Source organism: Semicossyphus pulcher, unplaced genomic scaffold (assembly GCF_022749685.1).
Source record: "Semicossyphus pulcher isolate SPU_LCO1_2020_fin unplaced genomic scaffold, fSemPul1.0.p SCAF_9, whole genome shotgun sequence".
NCBI lineage: Eukaryota > Metazoa > Chordata > Actinopteri > Labriformes > Labridae > Semicossyphus > Semicossyphus pulcher.
In genome coordinates, this window is record NW_027211770.1 from 23,475,741 (window position 1) to 23,500,057 (window position 24,317).

At 41.7% G+C, this 24,317-nt stretch overlaps 1 protein-coding gene across 2 annotated transcripts in view; it reads left to right on the forward strand.

The window, feature by feature from the left end:
* The window catches only part of grik3 (glutamate ionotropic receptor kainate type subunit 3), a 102,474-nt gene that overhangs the window by 24,625 nt on the left and 53,532 nt on the right, over nucleotides 1-24,317 (forward strand). Inside the window, exon 1 of one of the 2 annotated variants that reach the window (XM_069655532.1) lies at nucleotides 23,891-23,905. The exons of the other annotated variant lie outside the window; for it this stretch is intronic. Within the exon in view, the coding sequence (XP_069511633.1) occupies nucleotides 23,891-23,905 (15 nt within the window). Of the gene's footprint in view, nucleotides 1-23,890; nucleotides 23,906-24,317 lie in introns of those variants that run through there. 2 annotated transcript variants of the gene reach the window in all.

Genomic DNA, 24,317 nt, shown 5'->3' on the forward strand with positions numbered 1-24,317 from the left:
CCATTTCCTGTCACACGCTTGCTTGTCCCGGCCTTATAAAGAACAGGAGACAATGAGCTGATCTGAGTCTGTTCTCTTTAGGCTGCATCAGTAGCCACTGGTTGTCAGTTGTTTGCCTTTATGGCCCAAAAACATGTGTAAAATATATTCAAGTGTTGACAAAAGAATTCTACTTTAAATTCTGCGTTAAAGGGCCTGGAGGACAAAACATCACGTAAGACGCAGTTATCTAAATGCACTATTTAAGCAATACACTGTACATTATAATTTTAGATATTGTTCTACGTAGGATGATATCTGCTATGCACAGGTGGTTTTAGGCTTTAAAGCCTTTAAAACAGCCAAATATTCCATGAGTCATTTTTACATAAGCACCGTTAAGTCCTTATGGGATCTGTAGTCATTGAAGGCTATCAAAGCTATTATCCTTTCATCCCTGTTACAGCTCAACAGATCAATATTTTTACATGAAGCGGTAGCTCAAAAGGCTTTTTTTAGTGTTTTCTTACTCAGTGATTTACTTCTAAGGCCATTGCCGATCATACAGCCCAGTCTTTATATTCCATGTTAACTTACTGTAGGCTACCTGCCTAAGAACCAAGCTACGGACGGCTGTGGCTCAGTGGTAGAGTCGGACGTCTCTCAATCGGAAGGTTGGGCGTTCGATCCCTGACTGCTACAGTCACTTCAAAGTGTCCTTGGGCAAGACACTGAACCTCAAATTGCTCCCAGTGGCATAGCCATCGGGTATGAATGGGCATAGATCTGATTGAAGATTGGCACTTAGGCCTTTGCCATCAGTGTATGAAAGGGTGAATGTAAAAGCAGCTTTGAGTGGTCGGAAGACAAGAAAAGCGCTATATAAGTGCAGTCCATTTACCATTTACCACTACGGACTGGCTGGTAAAGACAGTTGGATCCAAAGACTTTTCTCAGAAAGTGGTGGAGACCAAAGCAGAGATTATAGGGGAGTAAATGTTGGGTTTACATAAGTCAGATAGCAAGGGACATGGCAACACATGCTTTGCTCTGTCTTTGCTGGATGTGAAAGGCAGTTGTGTGCACACCACCAATGAAAAAATCCATTTTGGACTGTAAAATGTTTGATATTGGTGACTTCTACTGATATAATCAAAAAGACGGAGCAATAAATACCACTATCATACCTTTGTTGCTATCTATCTACATTTAGTCAATGCTGGTGAAAACTATACTCAGAAATGGGTTGATTGTGTTAACAGTGTATTTGGATTACCCCTCAAATTTACCTCAATATTGTTGCATTTATTGCCTGATTTTTAAGTACCCTTTTCTTTCCTTTTTGTCTCTAACAATGTTGAATCCATAAACACATGTATTTCAGGCAGCTAAAGCAGAATGGTCAGTGTAGGCACAGCGTGAATCGAGCCCAGATATGTCTTTGCTTTAGAGAGAGAACATTGTCTTGGCAGGAAAGAGCATGAGACCACTGACACTGCAAACCCTCCCAGCCCCTCCGGGTATTTGATTATCTCCGTAGCAACCTGCACACTGATGACCCCCATTACCTACCTGGCACACAGGTCAGGCACATATTGCGTCAAATAAAATGTACTTCCTGAAAATCTCACACAAGGCCACAGAAAACTGGAGAGGGTAGAAGAGGGTCCTCGACCACAATGGAACCATCTGTGCATCCCTGGGTTGATTCAATCACGAGCTGCACTGCTACACACTGTATTAAATCTCACAGATGTCTCTGTGGAGATAAGTGATAGTCTTGTAATATTTATTTTCACTTTGGGCCATTGGAAGCGGGTCCTGAATTGCAAATTTGGTTACTCCGCTGTGTCACTGTTCTCTGCTGTTGGTTAGTCTACCAAAACAATCGGTAAGCAAAGGTTCTGTAACATTTCTAATGATACACATCTTCCTTTTGACGGTTATGCATAATGGATTTCAGACATTACAAGACATTGTGGTGGATTTATAGATGCAGTGGGTTGTTTTACTAACGCCTAAGCTGATCCTTCATAGACCTTCCAAATGAGAAGGTTTATTCTCAAACACTGAACCAAACATGAATTGGTCCACTCCCTCTTACTACATGTTTATGCCGAGGAAGTTGCTATAACCCGACAGCAAGATTGTCTGCAACACATAATGGTCCTCTGGTAAATGTTGTCCTGAGTAAAGGGTCATTATACTGATAGAAAACACAGTTCTTCTGTGATGCTGGGGTAATGCCTTTTGGAGTCTTTTTCCAATGTTACAGTTCAGGTGGCTAGATTTAACAGTTAAAGATGACCCCCTGAATTCAAAAGCACTATGATGCCTCTTCTAACTGGAGCACGGAAGCGTTAAATACTGAGAACTGCAAAATGATGACTGACATTTATAGCTTATTATTGTATTGGCAAAACCCTGGATTTTTAAGGCCAATACAGATATTAGCCTTTGAGAGTTTATAAAAGCAAATGAGGATATATCAACTCATATATTTACATAAAGTCATAAAGTTGGAACCAGGCAAATCTCCAAGAACAGGCTTAATTCTCTCTTTGAGATGCGGAGCTCCTTCAGTTACACAGGCTTCCTTCTGATAAATCTAATATGAGGCTAGTTAATGGGGTTAAGTCTGGTTTAATATGATATTGGTACAAACCAGTCTGCTGGCTGCTGCAGATACATACAAACTGTAAGTGTCATGTCACCGCAAATGTATTACTTCAAACTAGAAGCGATATATTGGATGTTGGAACTAGCTACCTAGCCAACAGCCTACAGATATTTAGTCAGGGGCCATGATGAGTACTAAGTGTACATTTCCAAAGTTATGGTGGTCTGCTTGTGTCCAAACCAACTCCAATATATCCAATATGGCATTTCTCAACACCATTTTCTTGTTACTTACTGGCAAACTTATGCTGATACTATATATATATATATATATATATATATGTAGTGCACAATTGACCATTATATTCTACATTCTAATGGATGACATACTGCAAGCTATTTTATCATCTCTCAAGGGTGATATAAATGCTTTGTTTCTATTGGAGCCACCAACACAGAGGAGCTTTGCCAAGTTGACTACAACAGAAATCTCCATGACTCAAACTTTGTTCTAAACACAGAGAATAAAATGCACTAATGGCCTAATTACTCATTAGATTGAACCTTCTGGACCTGCAGTGTTCCATTTGAGAAATTTGGAGCACAGAGGATACTTTGGGATCTGGGGCAACAACATGCTGGCTTCTATTTGGCCAGGCCTGCGACGGCGGTGTCTGTGATCAAGAGCTGATTGTGTCAATGTGAGAAAACTCTCCTCTATTACTTTTTATCTGATGTGTCCACAGGTGTGAGGCTTGGCCATGTGCAGCAGAACTAGGGCACAATAGTGCATTGCATTCCAACATGTTGGTTCTGAGGGTAAAGATTGTAAATCCATAAGAAACTGGCTTCATTTCAGGCAGTTCATTTCAGGAACAGTACTTGTGTTAATGAGAGCGAGCCCCCATGAGAGGAGATGTAGAAAGTGTGTATTTGTGAATGCCAAAAACTGTAATTTCTCATCATTTTAATAGTGGTATTTTTCACCCTGTTTTTCTTGGCTAAGCGGAAGCGTTACCGAGTATTCCTCTGTCTTTTAGCCATGTGGGTGTTTTTGAAAAGAGTGCAAGCTTTCACATATCTTGTCTTTTTTCATTCGAGTGTGATGAGGAACAGTGGAAACATATTGTATATCAGTTAATATGTTTCTCTAATAATAAAATGGCCCTCCACAGTTCACAATGGATGCCGTGTGTGTGTGTCCTGGAACCTCATAGCCGTGTCCCAATCCAGGGGCTGCATCCTTCGAAAAGGCCGTATTTGAAGGCAGATTGCGTCACAGAAGTGTGTCGAAGGCTGTCTCAATCCGAAGGCTCCTTCAGATAAATGCATCCTCCTTTTCCCGGGCCACAAAGGACGTTAGTTTTGCTAGCTAGTTAGCCTGCTAGCTACCTTTTGCTAGTAAGCCCGCTAGCTACCTGTTGTTAAGGGCGGGAACAGCTGGTGACACAAACAGGAAATCCTCCGTAGACCCGACCGCCTCATTTCAGTTCGGCTTCAGCGGTCTATGCATGCTATGAATGACGCATCATCCGTGGACCGCCCCCTTTGAAGGGCACAGCTCTTGTTTTTCATTACGCAGCTCATGTTAACTGGTGAAAGCAGCCGCACAGCCAACATCTGCAGCGACGCACATTTTAGAGATTGGATATTCTCCGATTCCCATCTAACCAATTTCTAATCAATCAGATGAAGCTGTAAGGCCCCGAAGCACCCCCTGCTTAATTGTCTATTTTAATCTAAATGGGACTATAATTTACAAAATGAGCATCATGCTGTGTTTTAGAAACAAGTGACTGAGACCAATTCCTCATTAGGAACATGTACTGAGGTAGTAAATCAGCTAAAAAATATGGTCACTATCTCATGGTTTTCATACAATCTGACCTCTTTTTGCAACCAACAGAGTCAGTCGTTTAGGGCACTTCTGCGAGGGCTTCACTATTGAAACAAGGAGGCTTTGTTCACTTCAGATTCTACGTGCTTGACTTCAATCTGTGAGCCAGATTGACGACGGTATCCTCTGTCTTTGTTGGTGTGACTAAAGCACATTGTAGCTCTGTTTTGTGTTTATTTTGTTTAGTTTAACAACAGCCGGGATTAGCTCTGAGCGTTTGTGCCGGGTTGCATTAGCTTGAAACGATTAAGCTAGATTAGCCTAGCTTGTGTAAGTTAGCAATGATTTATTATGCTTGCCCCTGTATGAATTGTAAGTATTGAATTACAGGCAATGTGAAAAAAAGTAACTGTATATATATGTAAACCTTTTCTACGTATATGTACATTGATGGAGTAAACAGTATGGTGGCCTGCAGGGACATTCAATCGCTAACCAGACCCTGGTGGTACCATACAGAGTTGAGCAAACTGAGCTGCAGTCATGGCCCCCACATCAGGCTCCCAACACTAGTCCCTAGCACCCTCCTACACCTGCCAGGGACAGGCCTTCCTGCGGTTGCCTCTCCTCTTCCTCCTCCCACTGGCAGCAGGGCAGGCGGTAATTAATTTCCACATTTTAACTGGGAGGCAAAACGCTAGCGTCCTGGGACCAAGGCGCGCGCCACCAGCCTACTTTCTGGATTCAAGGGATTAGGATAATTAGCCCCCGGAAGAGTGGGCAGACAGATGGAGAGAGGAGACGGTGGCACCTCGTGGTCGGGGAGGCTGATCCCTCCTGTTCTTTCCTCTAGTTTATGGAAGCAAAAAGCAGTAAACAATAGTTTTCTTACCGAGACTGAATAAAAAAAACTAACGCAAACATCCAGACACAAGCAGATTGCCAAAAACTTTAGCCTCAGGATAATCCATCTGATATGTCTGTTTTTTTTCATACAGCACATAGTTTTGGAAACATTGGAAACAAGAACTTATCATGCGAACTTGTTGCAAAGATACAAGCGAGAATCTGTGTGTGTGAGAGACTGTCTGTGATTTTGTCAGAGTCTGTTTATATGCACAAACGTAAGCAAACCCTGTTATTTCACAAAATGGGCGCCTGTTAATGTGCGAGACGGTCGGGCCGGGCGTTTTGACAGCAGCTCTGCTCCCTACTCTGCTCAGCCTGCAGGATCCCTCAGTCACTTAATGAAAAAGAGAGTGGACTTGTTGCAAGTCACTGATGCAGAAAACAGATTAACTCAGCTGGGCTGTACTCGCCCAATATCATGTACAACAAAAAGCCTCACCTCGAGTGCTGGACATGAGGGGAGAAAGTACAGAGGGAATGAGGAGGGGGGAAGGACGACATTGGTGTGTACTTTTTTAGTGCTCTCTAAAGTAGTTGAAATCTAATTTAACATTTAAAAGTATTTCTTCTAAATAATTTATATCACATGTAGGCCTAATTACGATTAACAATGTCCCCCTGTTTACCCATATGCTCAAAATAATCACCATATGGCAGCATTCATATCCTTAGTAAGTCTCTAAAGCCTGACCTTTGATGGCTGCATACAAACACTTTTTACTCAGGAAAACCACATAAAACACCACTACAATAAAATATGGTTAAGAAAACCTTAATCAAAGCTAGCGCTTATGTTAGCTTAGCATGGCACCTGATCAGCCATAACGACATATCTGATTTAAAACTATTTCAACCTGAGTTTCAATTGATCCCAAGATATTTTGGGGGTCTGGAGAAAGTAAGTGAGTCGACATATTGACTCCCTGAACAAAAACATGTTTGTCCAAAAGTAGTATTTTCTAAAGGGCATTTTGCAATTCCCCATAGATGAACCTTGAGTTCCTGAGCCAGAAACCTCGACAGGTTTCATTATGTAACTGTAGCACCCCAGGAGCCGGTAATGTAGGTCTATTGATGGAAGTTTAAACCTGCAATCATTGATTTTTTTTGTCCACTTGGGGGCAGCGCAACAAGCTGTGCACACAGGATTGACAAACGTGTTAACACACAGCTTTGTCTGGGTCTTTTTCATTATATCGTACTAACAGATGTTGGTTATTTATATCCAAGTGATATACAGAAGAACTGGGTGCCTGTCCGCCCTGCTTCTTACCGGACAACATGCCATGACCAGCCTGAGACAAGCAACATCCTTCCAATCTAGTTTTGGTCTTTTAGATTGCAGGCGGATTCTCTCTGCTTCAAACTGGCCAAATGTCGGCATGTGCATCCATAAAGATTAAGCAGAAAGATTTGGAAACACATCTTCTGCCATTATTCCTTCTTCTCTAAATTTTCGATTTTATAGTTGCTTTGATATTTTCCTTAAGGCGCTTGTCTTACACCATCACCATTTAAAATATTCAGCAGATACTGAGCAATCATCCATCCAGCAAATACTGAGCAACACAAACATCCATTCTTAGTCGTGTTTTTGTCCATCTGACTGATTTTTCTGTCATTATTGGAAACAGAGGTAAAACACCAAACTATCGTGATGTGTTGCTTTTTAACCGCCAAAAGAAAAACATCCATACCACAGCTCTATTCGAAGAATAATCAAAATGGCAGCTGGACTTGGTTGAAGTTCTTGAAGACATTTCACGGCTTAGTTTGCTAATGGTTGTTGATTACAGCCACCATTAACTTATACTTATGACCCACAGAGGCTTTTTTTCCCAATCGTCATCCACCGGTCAGTTGCGATCTGAAGAAGCCTGTCGCATGAGAGGTGAAACATCTCGAAGAAGTTCAACGACGTCCAGTTGCCCTTTTGGATTAAGCTTCAAATGACCGTGACCTGGATGACTGCGAGCCTTCACAGACATACCACATCCCTAAGGTGTTAGGTCAGGTGTGTGCAGCATACAGAGCACAGTTTAAAATGGGTGATGGTGTGATGAGAGTCCCATTTCACATTACATATGTAAAAGTGGTAATCTCGAAGATCTCAGTTTGGTTCTCTTTGGGGGCACCTGTGGCGATAAACAGTAATTGCGGGAGCACACTTCCCAGATATCCAGACAGTGTTGCATGTGTGACGTCCACGGTTGGCTCCGGTTGTAACTCCGGATTTTCCTCTTTCCAACTTTATATACATTGTTTTTAAGATGAGGTTAGGTTCTACTTTAAAATATGAAATAAATGCCCATCACTTGTAACACATAAGGGATGCCCTTGCCTTCGCCTTCTGCCTCTCCTTTAGCATACTGTAGCATCACCACTGACAGTCCTAATGTTACACGCCTCCCTACATGTGTATGCCTAATGATATATAGCGCCGGCTGACAGCTCCGGCCATATCTTCCCTCCCCATGTGTTTTTTGGTGCATTTCACTCCCTCTCCTCACAGGAAGCGCGGGGAAAAATAAGTGACAGTTCGCTCCAGAGACTCCAGCGCAGTGGTGCACTATGTCTGAGGCTGGCATCTGACAGGCCGCAATAGGGGGGCCTGCAATTGTGAACAGGCTTGAGTAGTGAGGGGGGCTGGCAGTGAAGGAGGGGAGAAAGCAGAACAGTGAAGGCTTTTGACAGGTAGACAGCAGGTGTGAGTAAAAAGGATACACTTGTTCCTGCGCGGAGAGGGCCGAGTGTTTCTGATATCTTTTCAGTGGGCTGTTTGTAAAAACTCTTCAGACGTGTGGACTTTGGGTAGCCGTCTGTGTATTCCATTTCATTTAGGGTAGTAAATCCATCTATTCTTCCCGTTCCGGCTGAGGGCTTTGTAGATTTCAAGTTGTAAAATGTCACCGTAAGGGTTTGTTGTTCCGCAGTAATTGTAGCGACCTGCCGCAATAACTCTCTCAGTCTTTCAACTGTATTGGAAAAAATGCAGTGAATGAAAAACTGCCTTTGAGGTCAGATCATTGAAGCTCCTGTTTCCATTCTGTGGACTTGTATAATTAAGAGTTCACTCCGGAGCGAGCAGTTTCACATGAATTAATTCTCGTCCAACTTTGCTCTTAATCAAGTTGACCTTAAGTTTGAATTGAATTCACAAGTACAGCAGCTACTTCAGCGTGAAGAAAAGCTCTTTATTGACAGTCTTGAGAGTGGGATGTCGAACGACTGAAGTGTGAGGTCACGCATTTACTCATTTCTTAATAAATAAATCTTTGATTTGTACAACAATGCCGGACATGTGATCACTTTCCGCTCTGCCTGAAGGAAGTGCTGACCCGCGCGTTTCCCTGTCTTAATTTTGTTGCTCTCACAGGCGAATAAAATCTGCTGTTATTGTCAAATTTCATGCGCTCGGTTCACAGCGGATATTCAGGCTAAATGTGGGTCACCAGGAGGGGAGAGAGGTGGATGCTGAGCCAGCTTAATTGCTTTGTATGTCTTAAGGTTTGAAGGGGAAGCAGGTGGACGTTTCGCCCTTGTGTGCGCAAGATTTAAGACAAATAAAGTTATAAAAAAAATACAAAACAAAAAATGTGATCAATTCTTGCCTGAGCAACATACCAATCATAAATCTCTTCCGAGGAGATGAAGAACATCTAGAGCACATGCATCATTTTCATATCCTCCAGTCTAAACTTAGCTGTTTCCACCTTCTGGGAAATGCATACAGACTGCTTCTTTGTCTTAACAACAACACCTGGCAGAAAGCAGATAAACCCTGTAGATTTTGCACAGCGGACCATGCCTTGAAAGAAGAATAATTATGTCCAAATTACCTGGTAAGCAATCATTTAATTCTCCCCGTCACTTTGAATAAGGATTAATTTGCAGGCAAATATTACACAATGAATTATTGAACAACTCATCTCCCAAGCCAAATTAATCTTGGGGATTGATGGTGTGGATGTAACCTGTGATCGGAGTAACACATTTCATGAATCATTGGTGGCGCGAGATGTATTCACGAGGGCATTAGCGAGTGATGACTTGATTTCAAGTGACTGTCCCCGTTTGATTCGGCGTTATACAAACAAACGGGGGACGTCGGTTCGGTAGTAGACTCCACTGTGATTGCTCAGTCGCTCGGCTTTTTAATTAAGTCTGTTAACAGATTATGACAGAGCCTGAAACATTACGCATAACACGGAATGAGTCACGAGCCGCTCCTTCCTGATTCCTCCAGACAGCTGGAATGATTTAGAGCAGTGTCCTTTAAAAGTTGACAGTCAGGCTCCCTTGATGTTTGAGATCTGGACTCAGTGATGCACAACGGCTACGCAGCTGCACCACTTGATTTCCAGCAGTCCGCCGTGCCCCCTCGGAAAACTGTAACAGGATATTATGGACGAGGTAGAGCGGCTCGTATTCAAGTTCCTTTAAACATCCTACCGCTTCGGGCTGTCTCTGCTTTGAATGGCAAAACAGGTCCTTGACTCCATCCACACACTGGCTTTACAGTGTGTCTGCTTTCACGTTCGAGTGCTGCCGACGGAGTCACTGTTACTAAACTAGTGCCATGTGAAAGTCCTCAAGGAAGCAAGTGTATCAAGGTTGTTTCTCTGTGTGCTAGTCTCTCTCTCCTCGCCACACTGTGTGCTCTCTTTAGACCAGGCGTTATGCTGGATTTGGTCTCTTGATCCCACAAGCTCCACTGAGATTGGCCGGGAGGATTTAGCAGTTGTTTCCTAGCATATGGCCTTTATAATACACTGTTAGATTAGCATTCGAAAACAACTGCACTTTTCTCTCTCTTTCTGATGCAGGCTATAGGGCAAGTCTCAAAGTCTTCCACAATGAATACACATCCAAACGCTTTCAGCAGCCTCTTGCAGAACAGGAAATACAACATTTATTGTATTAAAAAACACGACCTTTAGTGACAGTGCTCCAATACATACGTTTTTCACCGCTACACTATGAGTGGGTTTATATTATGCATGTGCAAGAGTATGCACTCTATGCTAGCATGTTAGCGGCATATTCACATCCAGCCATTGGTGTAATGCAGTTCCATGGACTGACAGTTGGTGCACTTATTGAAGTCATGCACCAGCACCAGTTAAAAAGACAGCAAACGGGGAGCTGGTTTGGCTCGGTTGGTGGAGCAGGCGCCCCGTGTGTGGAGGCTGCAGTCCTTGACGTATTGATTGCAGGTTCGACTCCCGGTCTGCTGATCATTTAGTGCATGTAATTTCCTGTCTCTCTTCAGCTGTCCATTAAAGTAATAATCTTGAAGATTTTCATTGAAATAAATGTCAAATAAATTAAGTCACTATCTCCGAATGAGGTAACACAACGGTGATTGGTTGGTCTGCCAGAGAGGGTTGGCGGAGCTATGCGGCTGCTTTCCTGGTCTCTAAACAGTTATCTACTTTGGCTGAACAAACAAAGAAAAGATGACTACAGATACAACTTCAAAAGTAAGTGAAAATCCAAAGAAAAAGAAACAAATTGGACGCTCAGATGAAGGCGAACAGTCTAAAAAGGAAAGCGACCGTCAGCGAGAAAAATCAAGAGTTACAACTGGAGCCGACCGTGTATGTCACACATGCGACACTGTCTGGATATCTGGGAAGTGTGCTCCCGCAGTTACCATTTATCGTCACAGGTGACGAGAAAGAGAACAAACCAAGATCTATGAGATTATCACCTCAAAGGCAAAAGCCAAAAAATAACCTTTAAAAAGAAAAAAAGACAGCAAACTAGTTAATGTGGAAGTAAAAACATGATTAAAAATCTCACAAAAATCAGCCTCACAAATGTTCAAGGATAAAGTAAATTAATTCTCCAGGGTTTTTAATTTTAACTGAAGGATAAACACACTGTGTTTTGGTGAGAAGCATTTAAGGTAAACATTATTTTTGTTTATTAACAAAAAACTCCCCAGGGGTAGCTTTAAGTTTTATTTTTATTAAACTTTAATGAAGTAAACATGTCAAACTTAGTCTATATTTGTCTTTTTCAAGACAACAATCTTTTCATTACTTTCACAGAGCTGTTGGTGCCTAAACACATCCACAAGACTGTTCATTTAATCTTTAATTTCTGACAATATCAATATTGTGTATTAGATACTCATTTAAAAACAGCTCCTTAATATGTGGATGAACAATGTAATTCAAGCTGCTTTAGGTCGTTACCATACATGTTGCTTATTTGTGTATATTGACATACTTTATAGTCAACAGGGATGAACAGCTTGATTTGTGAATGCTGGTTATTCTGGATTTAGCTACAGCACCTGCTCTCACTGTGTTTTACAGCACATGCATGTCTCTTGTACATTTGCATACGCGTCTGTGACCTCATCCTGCTACTTAAAAGCACTCGTATTTCTTATTCTATCTAATCATTTGAAATATCTCGATTTAGCTCTCATTGGTATTCATCATCAAAATGCATTTTGTATGAACTGGACAAGCTGCAGCCTCCGCAGTTAAATAATGGAGGAGAAACATACCGGGGTTGATAAGTAACAGCAGCTCTAGAACAGCTTGAATGTGAGAAGGGGAAATATGGGATTAAAAACATGACCTTGATTTGACACCAAGCCACGAGCATTGTGGTGGCCAAATGGAAAGTGCAGCGCGTGCAGTTATTTTGAAACCTTTTATTAGCGAGCGGCTCGGACGAAAAGCTGCTAGTCAGGTGGTTTCAGCGGGTAATGAACTTGTCAGCTTGAGCTTTTCGAGTTTGTTGGCTTTGTCGGTTTTTGTTATTATTCAATTCAGCACCTCGGTCGCTCTTCTCCCCCAAATGATTTCTCAAGTCCCTGCTCGGCCGCTTGTTTTGCACAAGGAACACATTTTAGCTTTTCCCATTGGACTCGAGGAATCGAATTGCCTCTCATTCAAAATAAATAATCTGCTCCCATAATGCTCCTACTGTGTATTCCCACAAATGCTAAACAGCCAAAATGCCATTGTAGCAGAGGGATTTTCTATTCTTTCTCAACAGCCCATCAATAGCATTAGGCCTGCCAGATAAAAGCACTGAGACCTGACTGCACAAGGAGCCGAGGTTAGTATGAGGTATGGATTTGCCTCAGTCCTTTTTCACTTCATTTGAGATTTCTTGCCTTTTTCATTTGGCAGAGGAAAAACGCCGAGGGCTCAGGTAGCATGCGTTTCTGTGCAGAGGGTGAGATGAACTTTTTATGATTCCCTGTGCGGCCGTGTGAAGCTAATTCACGGACGAAGAGGAGGAAGAGCGACTGATCATATGATAACATCCCAATTATGTAGCGACATTACCCTTTAACAGGATAACATTTCACACTGAGTGGGTTATTCACAATAAAACCATCACATAATTGCATTAACTGGCCAATAACTTAATTGTCAGTCATGTGGACTAATTGGTGTAATTATGAAAGATGCATGTTTATTCTAAAGAGGTTTGTTTTGTCATTAAATTTAAAGCGTCTCCGGCAATTATTTACATTAACATCTACAAATTTAATTAGTGGATTCATTAACTAACCGCTGTTTAGAGAATCAATAGTTAAAGATATTTATGGACAAACGCCAACTGTCTCTGATGTGAGGTTTTATTTCATTATAACTTGAATTTCTTTCTAATTTTCTGACTGTTAGTTGGACACAAGAAATGTGTTGCTGTTACCTGGGGTTCTAGAGAGTTGTTTCTTTTACGTTCTTGGCAATTGCTGACATTTAAGACAAACAAATAATCAATAAATAACCTGCAGCAATATTAGTTGCAACCCTTTAAATATGACATGTCCTGTTTATGAAAGCAGGGAAATGTTCATCTTATGTCTATAGATTGTAATCCTCCTCCATAACTTCTGTATTATTGTTTTAAAAGCTATAATCTCAAAGATTTTCATTTAAATAAATGTCTATTAAGTCACTATCTATCTATCACCAAGTGAGGTAACACAATGGTGGCCCACTGATGAAAGCCTTTGCATTTTCAGTACATTATTACAGTACAGTATATTATTATTGACTGGGTGTGTGTGGCGACATTCGTGGAAAAAATCACAAGCGGCGCCCAGTTAGTGACGCGTTTTCCATCAGCCAGCAGTGGTTGGTCTGCCAGAGAGGGTAGGCGGAGCTAAGTGGCTGCTTTCCCGGTCTCTAAACAGTAATCTACTATGGCTGAACAAACAAAGAAAAGATGGATGACTACAGATACAACTTCAAAAATAAGTGAAAATCCAAAGAAAAAGAAACAAATTCGACGCTCAGATGAAGTCAAACAGACTAAAAAGGAAAGCGACCGTCAGCGAGGAAAATCAAGAGTTACAAACGTGTGTGCTCCTGCAATTACCGTTTATGGCCATAGGTGCCGCCAAAGAGAACAATCTGAAATCTTCGAGAGTAGCACTTTAAATGAGCACATAGAAAAGGTCAAAAACGCAAGTACAGTGACATTGTTGTAAAATAATAAACATATTATGGTGCGCTGCTTTAGCTCAGGTGAAGTCTCATATACAGAGGCTCAGGTCTCGATGTGGCGGCCCTGGGATCGACTCCTACCCTCCGCCCCCTGCTGCGTGTTAACCCCACTCTCTCTCCCCCTGTTTCTGACTGTCCTCTCACTCTGGAGGTCAATAAAGGCATAAAAGGCCAACATATAAATTAAAAGACAAAAAAATATTATGGAACGAGGTTATCAAAGTGATCATACTCATGTTCCAGTAGTTATAGTAGTAACAATAGTGTTATCACTACACGTTATATCTCTCTCTCTTATATATCTGTCCTACAGTCTTACGCCTGTCTGAAGTCTGACTATAAATCAGTATTCCACCCGTTCAGACAGGTCAGTGTCTCCTCTGTGTGTTTCAGGTGAGCGAGCAGACATGATGCACAGTCTGTTGTGTAGGCGATTCACAAGGTGTGCACATGTTATGTGTTCTCTCAACAACAACGCGTGGGCTGATTGTCAGCGCTCCACGCGGGGCTGCTTTAGCGGGATGCCATGTCCATGTCAAGGATCAAAGCCAACAGTGAAGACAATTTATGCTGTGCAGAGTGTGTGACCATCAGTCGGAGGGCGCGCGGGGCGGGGGGGGGGAGTGGTGTGAGGCGGAAACAAGTTGTTGCTGCAGTGTTCTGGATATGTTGGAGAGAGGACAGTGCAGATGTTTGGACGCTGGTTTTTCAAATTAAAACTCATACGTTCTGTTTAATTTGCAAACTATAGTATAATAGAAATTAACAGATATAGTAGAATATTTTCATTATTTGATTATGCAACACAGTGAAAGGCTTGTTAGGACAGCGTGACCTTGAACTTTCACATTATAATAGCTCTTCATATGTCACAGTAAAAGGTCGTTTTGCATCATGACGTGTTTGGAAAAAAGGCTTTTGAATGATTGCTTCTTGAAAATGAATCTGGCTTCAATTCCAGCTAACTTCAGTGACCTTCAGGCTACATTTTGACATATTATGTTGCATTAAAATATTTTGAATTATGACCTGTAAAGGGATATTTATGCATATGAGGTACATGCTATAAACCGCATGTTACAGCATCTACTTTGAAGGACACGTTCAGCTGACAATCTGATATTTTTAGTGTATAAATAAAGAAAAACAATAAATATTTTCCCACAGCATCCCTCAGGTCGGTATCAGTGCCTGTGTGATGAAATACATACTTAATGGGTTTGTTTAAAATGTCCTAATGGTGTTCTTGGTCTGTGTCCAAAGATACTCAGAGAGGAAATACAGGAATAATTTAGACATTTAACTCCGGGCCGTATATTTTTGTCAAGGGCACCGATCTCATTAGAATTATTCCCTTATCCCTCTGACTGACGTTTCTTTTTGTGCTCTGGCTTTTTGACTCACACGTGTTTCTTTGCTTCCGGTTTCACGGCGATCGATGGGTGCGGGGAGGAGGCGGAGGGTAACTTGGCACCACACGAACAAAGATCAGTGATGAGACTGGTTGCACCTGTCAGAGTTGACCAGATCAGGTAATGAGGAAAGTCCCTCAGGATGTTAACGAAGCCATTAAGCACTCATGTGTGAAACTGCGAGGAAGCCGGCGTGTTAAATCGTAAGGAGCCAAATTAAAATTCCCCGCACACGGCACTGAAATGTAAATATCCTGCCTTTGCAAGGATGAGCCGGCCTCCTTCTCCGTGCTCTAATCGGCTTTGAAAAGACGGTGCAAAGTGCTCGGGAATAATGCTTGTGCTCTGTGATAAAACAGGCGGCTTTTATTATAAACCTACAATAGTCGAGGCATGTTTGAAAAGGAACTAAAATATAAGCTCTGCTCATTTTGTTCTCCACGCCGAGAGTGAATGGCTCTCATTCAGGACGCGACAAGTGTGCAACAGTTTTCTCGCACAATGCCTCTTGTCTTATCGGTTTGCTTTGTCTTATCATCGGCAGGAAAACTCGCTTGTGCGTCTGGAAGCTGTAGATTGATACGTTTATTTCAGAAGTAGGCTTTGAAATAAGATCTGTGTAATTCAGATCCATCTTGCCTCCTCTATTTCATGAAACTACACTGGCCTTGAACGGAGTGTTTACAAGAGAGGCTCCATGTCGGCTGTCAGTCAAACATGCGGATCTACATACAGTCAGGAGGGAGTGTGCTTTGAAACTCATCATTAAGGCCAGTTTTTTTCAGTCAAAGGCTTTTAATGTGACAGATTTTAAAGCAGTGCATTAAAGTGGAAAAAAGTCCTCCAGTAGTAACTCAAATTTAGATTCTATGAATGTCAAAATTCGCTCAGAAGGTATCAGTTAATGTCCCTCGCTTGACTGCTCCCTCACATTCATTGCCCCGCGCTCTCTGCTAATCCTCACGAGTACACGGCCCTCCTACGTGCCCCGAGGGGACTAATCTCCCTCCTCATGCCACCAGAAAAAGTTGGAGAAGGTGGATAAAAATGAGCGCCCGGGGCCTTCAATTTAGATTTGTTGAGATTGGTCTTGTTCCAGAGGTTGTGAACGCTCCCGCAGACACAGTGAATTTCCATTTGAGTGCCTGCTGTCCCAGAAAAGCAGCCAGAGGTGTCCCAAACGACGTGACCCGCACCTTCCTCTCATTTGTCTACATTAACTTTGCATGTGTGGTCCGTCCAGTGATAAGTGGGGCAGGTTTTATATTTAGCCGCGCCTGCAATGACTTTGAAAAACAGGGTGACTCTTGTCTGCAGACCCTCGTCAACCTCTTAAGGCCCTAACATATATTCCAGGTGTATTTATGATTTTGACATTAGTAAAATGCTCTGCAAATATTGGATTTGTGCCTCTTTTGGGCTCCAAACAAGCTCCATGTGGCTTCTCTATCCCACAGTTTGTAAATGCAATGAAAGCCTGGATGATGTGTTTACTGCCTTTTACAAAAGCGAGACAAGAGATCATAAAAAGACACTTACGTCCTGTTTTCATTCCGCCCCTGGCAAAGACAGTCCCTTCTGTGGGTGGGGGCCGATAATGGCACTGTCAAAGAGTTTTATTCCGAGCTGAACTCAAACTCTTGTTCTAATTATGTTACGCATTAAAGCAACTAAGTGGTTGTCAAAACTGCACGGTAATAAGTTGGCCTAAATTAAACAATGCCTTTCCATTTTCGTACGGACTTTGAAGCTGCTCCGAGCGGTAAACACACAGGCCTTGATATTAATTGCACCTTTAGTTGTAAAATCAATGTCAATTACACTGCACTGTTTTTTTTTGTGATCCGGAGTTGTTATCTAACCTTTCACTTTAAAGACCGTACATCCGACTGTGCTGCCTTAACCCTCAGGAGGAGTCAATTTGTGTGCAACAGGTTTGCGACGGTAAAATTAAAAGGTCCTTCCAAAGTGCTGCTAATGAAAACGAAGCCCTGCAGCTCCCCGGGTGACCCGTCACAAACAATATGAACATAAAAGTCTATGTGAGGCCTTGAGGTGGTTGGGGGGGCTGTAACGCTGCAGTGCTGCTGTTTCACTGACACTCGTCACAACATATTGATTGGAACATAAACTTTAACGTTGTAGTTTTTCAAATCGCTCTTCACATTGATTTTTATTTCAGCGACTTTAAACTTTGTAGATCAGCAGTTCTCCTGATTGGAATCAAATAAAAGTCTACATCTATTATGTTGCACATAATTGTGTTGTATAATAATCTTTCTGGAAATACAGAAACACAAGCACATCATCGTAGCGTGGCTGTGTCGCCGGACATATCAGTCTAATGAATGACGCATGTGCTTAACGCTCATGCTCACTCTGAATATAAAGCAATACATGTCTGCTTAGTGAATCACACACTCTGACAATATTCTGCACACTCACACAGGTAATATTGCAGCAGGCCCCAGGTGGTTACAGTACTGGCTTCCTAACAAAACGCCGCAGGTGTGGCACTTCAAAGAGCATCAATGATCTTACAAATCTTTGACATTACCGACTTATTTGCAATACCAGAAGCCTGTTACTCTTACACACTCATTATACATCAGTGTCGCTACATTTACACTTGGTTTCATCCATTTTGCTCACATGGAAATACAGAAACACAAGCACGTCAGCTTAGCGTGGCTGCATATTACCACACGTGCATCAAAAAGACCCCTTAGCTGCCCAAAGTGCCCGTGACTGCCACGTCATTTTAACCTCAAATAAAGCTGCGGTTCATGAATTTATATATCGCATAATGACTTAACAAAAATATGTTCAAAAGAACAAAAATAAAACATGAGAACTTATAAAATGCCAAAATATTGTTCATGCACTTTGAAATTTGAGGAAAGATGTCACAACTCAAAATGTAGCTTAAAGCAAGCCAGTCATGTGATCACTGATTTCAACCTTTGTGTGGGAGAAAAGGAAAGGTAGCTTTGCAATGCATGTTGTTTTCATGTCATACACTGTTTGTGAAATGTGTTAACTTGTATAGTTTTTAGTTGTTTGTATTGTAATGTGTGATTTTCTTGCCCAGGGACCACAGATGTAAATTAGCTATATAGCTAACTCTGGCCGGACAGTTGTGTTTTGCACGGCCCGTCAAATAAACTATAAAACTAAACTTAAAAGCCTCAATAATTTCACCCTCTGTCCCTAGAATATGCAGATAAGAATAGTGGTCTTCCATTGGTAAATGTAGGACTTGCCATATGCTGTCTTATAAAGCTGTTAAAAAAGTAGAGCCAGGTACTTTTTTTTACCCTAGTAGCAAGCTCTGTGCGGTTGCACCCCTGCTGTGGAAACATAGTGGTCTCATTGGAATAAAGGCAGGTGCTGCATGATCAGGGTCTTAAACTCACCGTAGCTGCTGAGATGCTCACAGAAACCTTTTGTACTTTGCTTGCCTCACAAACAGGCAGGGGGGCGGGGCTTCGGAGCCGACTGTGGAAAGGGAACATTGCCATGCGTTTATAAGTGACAACCTATATTTTCAGACCAATCTTTAAACAAACAATACTCAGCTTTCCTGCGAGGACTAGGGTTTGTTTAGTGTCTGCTGGAAGGTTTGTCACTTTGTGTTTTGTTGTTGTGATGATGTGAGTGGGCTGGGGGGTTCAAACATTATATAAAATGTTCTATGCTTCAAGTTTTCTTTTGTTCTGTCGACTGTGGGAAAACCCTCATTTGTCAATAAAGACTTAGTTACTTCTTAAAATAGCTAAAAACACACTGTCATTAGCCTTAAATATAATCATGGTGTGTCACTTTTTATGATGTTACATTGTTGTCGCACAAATGATGTTATGTCATTATAAATGATTTATTTTCCTCTTGTTGGAAATGTTACATCCCTTACATTTGATCCATACGTGCACAGTGCTTAAAGTATGTGCACATACAGTATACTGCACTCTGTGATGCAGTGTTGTTGAGTCTGTTACAAGGTCAACACTGCTATCTCTCAGAGATGTTTAACGAGCTGCGCACTTTTTCTCACATGAACGCTTCTGATGATATTAGTGTATGTGCAGATAGTGAGTGAGGGGATACATGGCCAATGGTAGGATAAGTATGAGTCATCACAGCGGGTTACGTGTGGACGAGTATCTCTGAGGCACAATATGATGTCGCACTGAGGTTAGAGAGATTATTTTAAGTTAATTAGCACGATAAGACTTTTAATCACACTAAATATCTAAGTTGGAAATAGAGGTTAAGAATATATAGTGATGAAAAAAGCTAATGGGATATATTTTTAAAATTAAATTAGATTATGCACTGACATTGATCAAATGCCACCATGCAGTGTGGATATTTTCATTATATTTTTTATTTAGTGAATATTGGGCTGTATGGCGGTGCCGGTGGTGCAGTGGCTAGTGCTTTCGAACCCCTGTTCGGACGTATAGTGAGCCTTTCTGTGTGGAGTTTGCATGTTCGTGCGTGCGTGGGTTTCCTTCTGGGTACTCCGGCTTCCTCCCACAGTCCAAAGACATGCTCATTAGGATCAACGGTGACTCTAAAATTGCCTGAAGGTGTTGCCCTGTGTCAGCCCTGTGATTGACTGGGGATCAGCCCAGGGTGTACCCCACCTCTTGCCCAATGACAGCTTGGATAGCTGCCCCCCTGTGACCCTGAACAGGAGAGCAGTATAGATAATGGATTGATGGATATTACTGCAAAACAAAACATACTCTTTTTTAATTGTATTAAATAGATTTAAAGGTGTTTTAATGCTCTTTGACTAAAAACAATAGACACACATGCAGCAGAGAAACCAGAGAAAAAGGGGGCAGTCATCGTAGCTGGTGAGTAAGCTTGATTGAGGTTCTGATCAAAGCTCAATATTTAGGGAAACAGTATGTAAATGCTTCTCTGTAAGTCCACTTCCCAAACACACAAACACTAGTGAGGAAGCTCCTTCCAAATCTGTTGTCCATGCACAGTGTGCTGCTGGCCACCTTTGTCTCCCACTCAGACGAGGTGCCAGGGCTGCAGGTCTGCATGTTTTCTGCCACCATATGTGGACAAAGAGAGGTGGCAGCGGGTGAGGCGACGGACTGGGGGGAAGGGACGGTGATGGACACAGGTAGCTTGGCACAGCTCGGAGCCCCCGTCCACCTGGCATTAGTTCCCATTGTCCCCGCTCCCCGTTTTCCTGGCACAGCCTGTGATTGAACTGGCGGCGAGGTGAGGATCTGGCACAGGGAGGGTTTTACCTCCGTGATAACAATAGGCCACATACGGGGGAGGTGGCTGTTTGTGTCGTGCATTGTGGAGCGGGATTGTCTAATGGAGGTTCACTGTGCATTGTGCGATGTTTCTGGAAAGGGATTTGTGGTTTGTGAAAGGGCAGCTGAGTCCCACTGGATTGTCCCGCAGTGTCCTCGGACAGTTTGAGGCAGTTTCTCTTTACTAAAGGAGCTAATTGACACACATTTTACAGCACGCAGGGAGAAAGAAATACCCATTATTTTTAGTTTGCTTTAAACAGGGGAAAAAGGTATTTTCATTGCAAGCACGCCCCGACACCCCTAATCATGACCGGGGTGCCCTGTACGGTTGCAGAGCACAGGCTCCCGCCCTGACAGATTATCCGGTGTGAATGTTTGGGAATGATAATGAGATCAAAACACCTCACTAAGCCGGGAAGAGAGGGTGGAGACTGGAGAGGAGGGAGAGGGAGTAAAAAGGAAAAAGCGAGCGGGGGAGCGTGCAGGGGGAGAGAGGGTGAGCGATAGCTGCGATAAATTGCAGAAGCAGAACCACTTGAGCATAAAATTAGATTTTACAAATGTGTTGTTACCTGACAGTCCTCTGACAGAGGAGATATCACAACATTATAGGGCTGCATGAGTACTACTAATCGTATCAAATAAATAAGAATGCCTCTCAGCTGTGATGGAGCCGGATGGAGGTTCGATGTGGACAGCGAGTTAGAGGGAGAAATAACATAATTAAAACAGCCTTTCTCATTATGGACTCAAACATTAGAAGGCCCAAATTCAATTTATATGATAATATATTATGCTCTGTAAGAGCTGTACGCATTACCAGATGTTTTGCTGGGACACTTACAACATTGTCTGTAGGTTTCAGATTTTGAAGAACATCTTTTGGAATTTAAGAATTGTATTTATTTTATGATGCTTCTTTTTACTGTAATTATTTTAAACATTTCTGATGTGATAAAGCTTGAGAGCAGTGCCCTTTAGACTCTTCTGCAGGACAAATGCATGATATGAGGTGGGCTTGAACCTGCACGATATGTCCCTTCCACCACTAGATGTTCCTGCTGCTTTCAATTAGATATATAAGATTGTTTAATGATAGTAATATGTTGCCTTTGGGTTGTGCAATACAGCGCAACTGCTTAAGACCACACTAAGGCCTTTGGTAGTAAGAGGAAATAACATGTGTCCTATGCACGGCCTGTCAAAGTCAGAATGAACACAAACAGTCATTGTACAGTACATAATGGATCGCTATGAGCTAAGAGTATTTGAGGAAACAATTATTAGCCGCGTCGCTGGTGGTTACTAATAAGCTAAATACATCATTAAGACAACAATGAGGACTGAATGAATCAGTCTGAATGACAAAGCTCTAATTCCAGTCGGCTTAGCACGGAGACAGACACTGAGGCGAGCTTTATCTGCGCCATTCTGCAAGAGGAAATGGTGTGTGTGTGTGTGTGTGTGTGTGTGTGTGTGAGGCCCCTGCAGATGTGTTCAAATATGAATAAGTATACAAGGGCTTTATTCCCATTGGTTATAAATCTACAGGGAAAATATAACCTGATGATTATTGGCTGGGATTTACATATATAATGATGGCGATACCAGTGATAGTGCAGTAGTCTTTGCACTAATAATGTCAATAATAATCTGCTGTAAGACACTTTTATATGTGCAGTCTATTAAAATTTGTTTTTTCAAATGTTGAATATTTAATTTAAGAGTGTTTAACTTCCCATCATAGTTGCTTCTTTACACGCTGGGAGTGAACTAAAGCCTGCTTGATGGATGTGCATGTATTTGGCCTACTCGTCGGCATGTCAAGGTATATAGAGGTGATTCCTGTATGTTACAGGGTTCAAGATACAGCAGAATTGTTGCATATAATGGTTCCATTACAAGGTATTTATTAAAGATTACGTTAAGGCTAATGTGTTCGAATCTGAACACAGGGAATCACAAAAGTCAAGATGTTAATGTTTCATGGATTCAATAATCAAACTGTAGTTGAGGGTCAAAAACAGAAACCGACCAAACTCTCTTAATAAAGTTGTAATTAAACTGTATTTTTCTTGCCAGAGCTCTGGTGCAGAATACCTCTGTGGATTCAATGTCAAGGTCATGAACACAAATATTAACCCGCTTCCTTTCTGTGTTAATGGTTCAAATTGTTAATACTGAGGGTCATTTATGAGGCTAATTTGATAAGCTAACGCTCCTATTGTGGTTGGATTTGACCACTATCTCAGGGAAGTAGAGCTCTGTTAAATAAATAAGAGGATTTAGTATCAAGTTTTATCACAAAATAGTTAACCCTTTAGTAAACTGATAAAGTGATTAAACTGACATTCTAACTGATGTATTTCTGTTTGATCATGGTGGAAAATACATTTCATATAATAAAAATAGACTGTTTATTGTGTGACAGAGCTCGATTAACATTTAAGACTGCCAGCACAATATAGCAGTACTGTTGCAATTTATTCCCACAGCCCACTGACATTTGAATGTGTCACTACTGAAGCATAATTACTATACTCGAGAACAATTCCAAATGTTGTCCTACTATGTGTTTACAGATTGATACAACAGTTAGTACTAATATTAAAGGGATTAAACAGGCTCTTATAAGAGCTTAGAGCTTAGTATAATGTCAGTGTTGACTGCAGTGAGAATGAAGAATGCACTTTAGCTGCCATTAAAGGGATAGTTCGGTTTGTTTGAAGTGGGGTTGTACGAGGTACTTATCCATAGTAAGTGTACGACATACAGTGGATGGCGGTCAGCACGGCCCCGGTGTTTAGGAACACATATGCTAGGCTATATGCAGCTGCAGATCGCTTCAGTTCCACATGTAATTTGTCCACTTATAAGGACGTCTCATCTAAAAATCAATAGTGGTATCGATTCGTACGCTATATTTTAATAATTCACTGCGTTTCACTTTTCAGTAAGAACGCCTCTTTATTTGGCACTACTTTGTGTGGACCGCAACACATACATGTTACTACGCCTGCACCGTATGGTGTCAGGTCAGCTGTTTGTGTCAGCGGTTTGTAGAAGAGACAACAAACTAAAGAATATATGGAAAGGACAAAGTTTTTGTCCTTCATGTGTAAAGTGTTAATAAGTGGACAAATTATGTGTGGAATTGACCCGATCTGCAGCAACATTTAGCGTAGCATCCGTGCCTGCACTCTGGCCAGTTCCTAAACACCGGGGCTGTGCTGACCGGCATCCAATGTATGTAGTACACTTACTATTGATAAGTATCTCATACAACCCCACTTCAAACAAACCGAACTATCCCACTACAGCAAACACTATTACTTATGTAACAGCAGGTACGATTACATGCCCCATGTTGTAGTTTTGTCGTGGAAGTCTATAGAATATAACAGCCAAAGAAAATGACAAAAAAGTGTTTATCCTCTCAGTGACCAAACATCAGATTTCGTTACCTAGTTACCAAGTACCCAGTATCAATACACACACACTTTGGCATATCAGTAATACTCAGGGGAGGTCCGTGCTTCCTGTAATTCAGTCCGTCAGAACATTGACCTCAGTTCTTGGTGACGCTTTTGCTCAAAACAACCTCTTCAATCTTTCCTAATATTTTGGTTACCTGATCAACACAGCTTTCTTTCCCACGTGAACATTGTAAGAGCAGACTTCCCAGAACCCAGTAATCACAACACTCTTTCCCAGAATATAATTTGACAATGGCACATTCTTCAGCTTGAAGCATTAATATAATAGAAATGTAAACTTGTCTTAA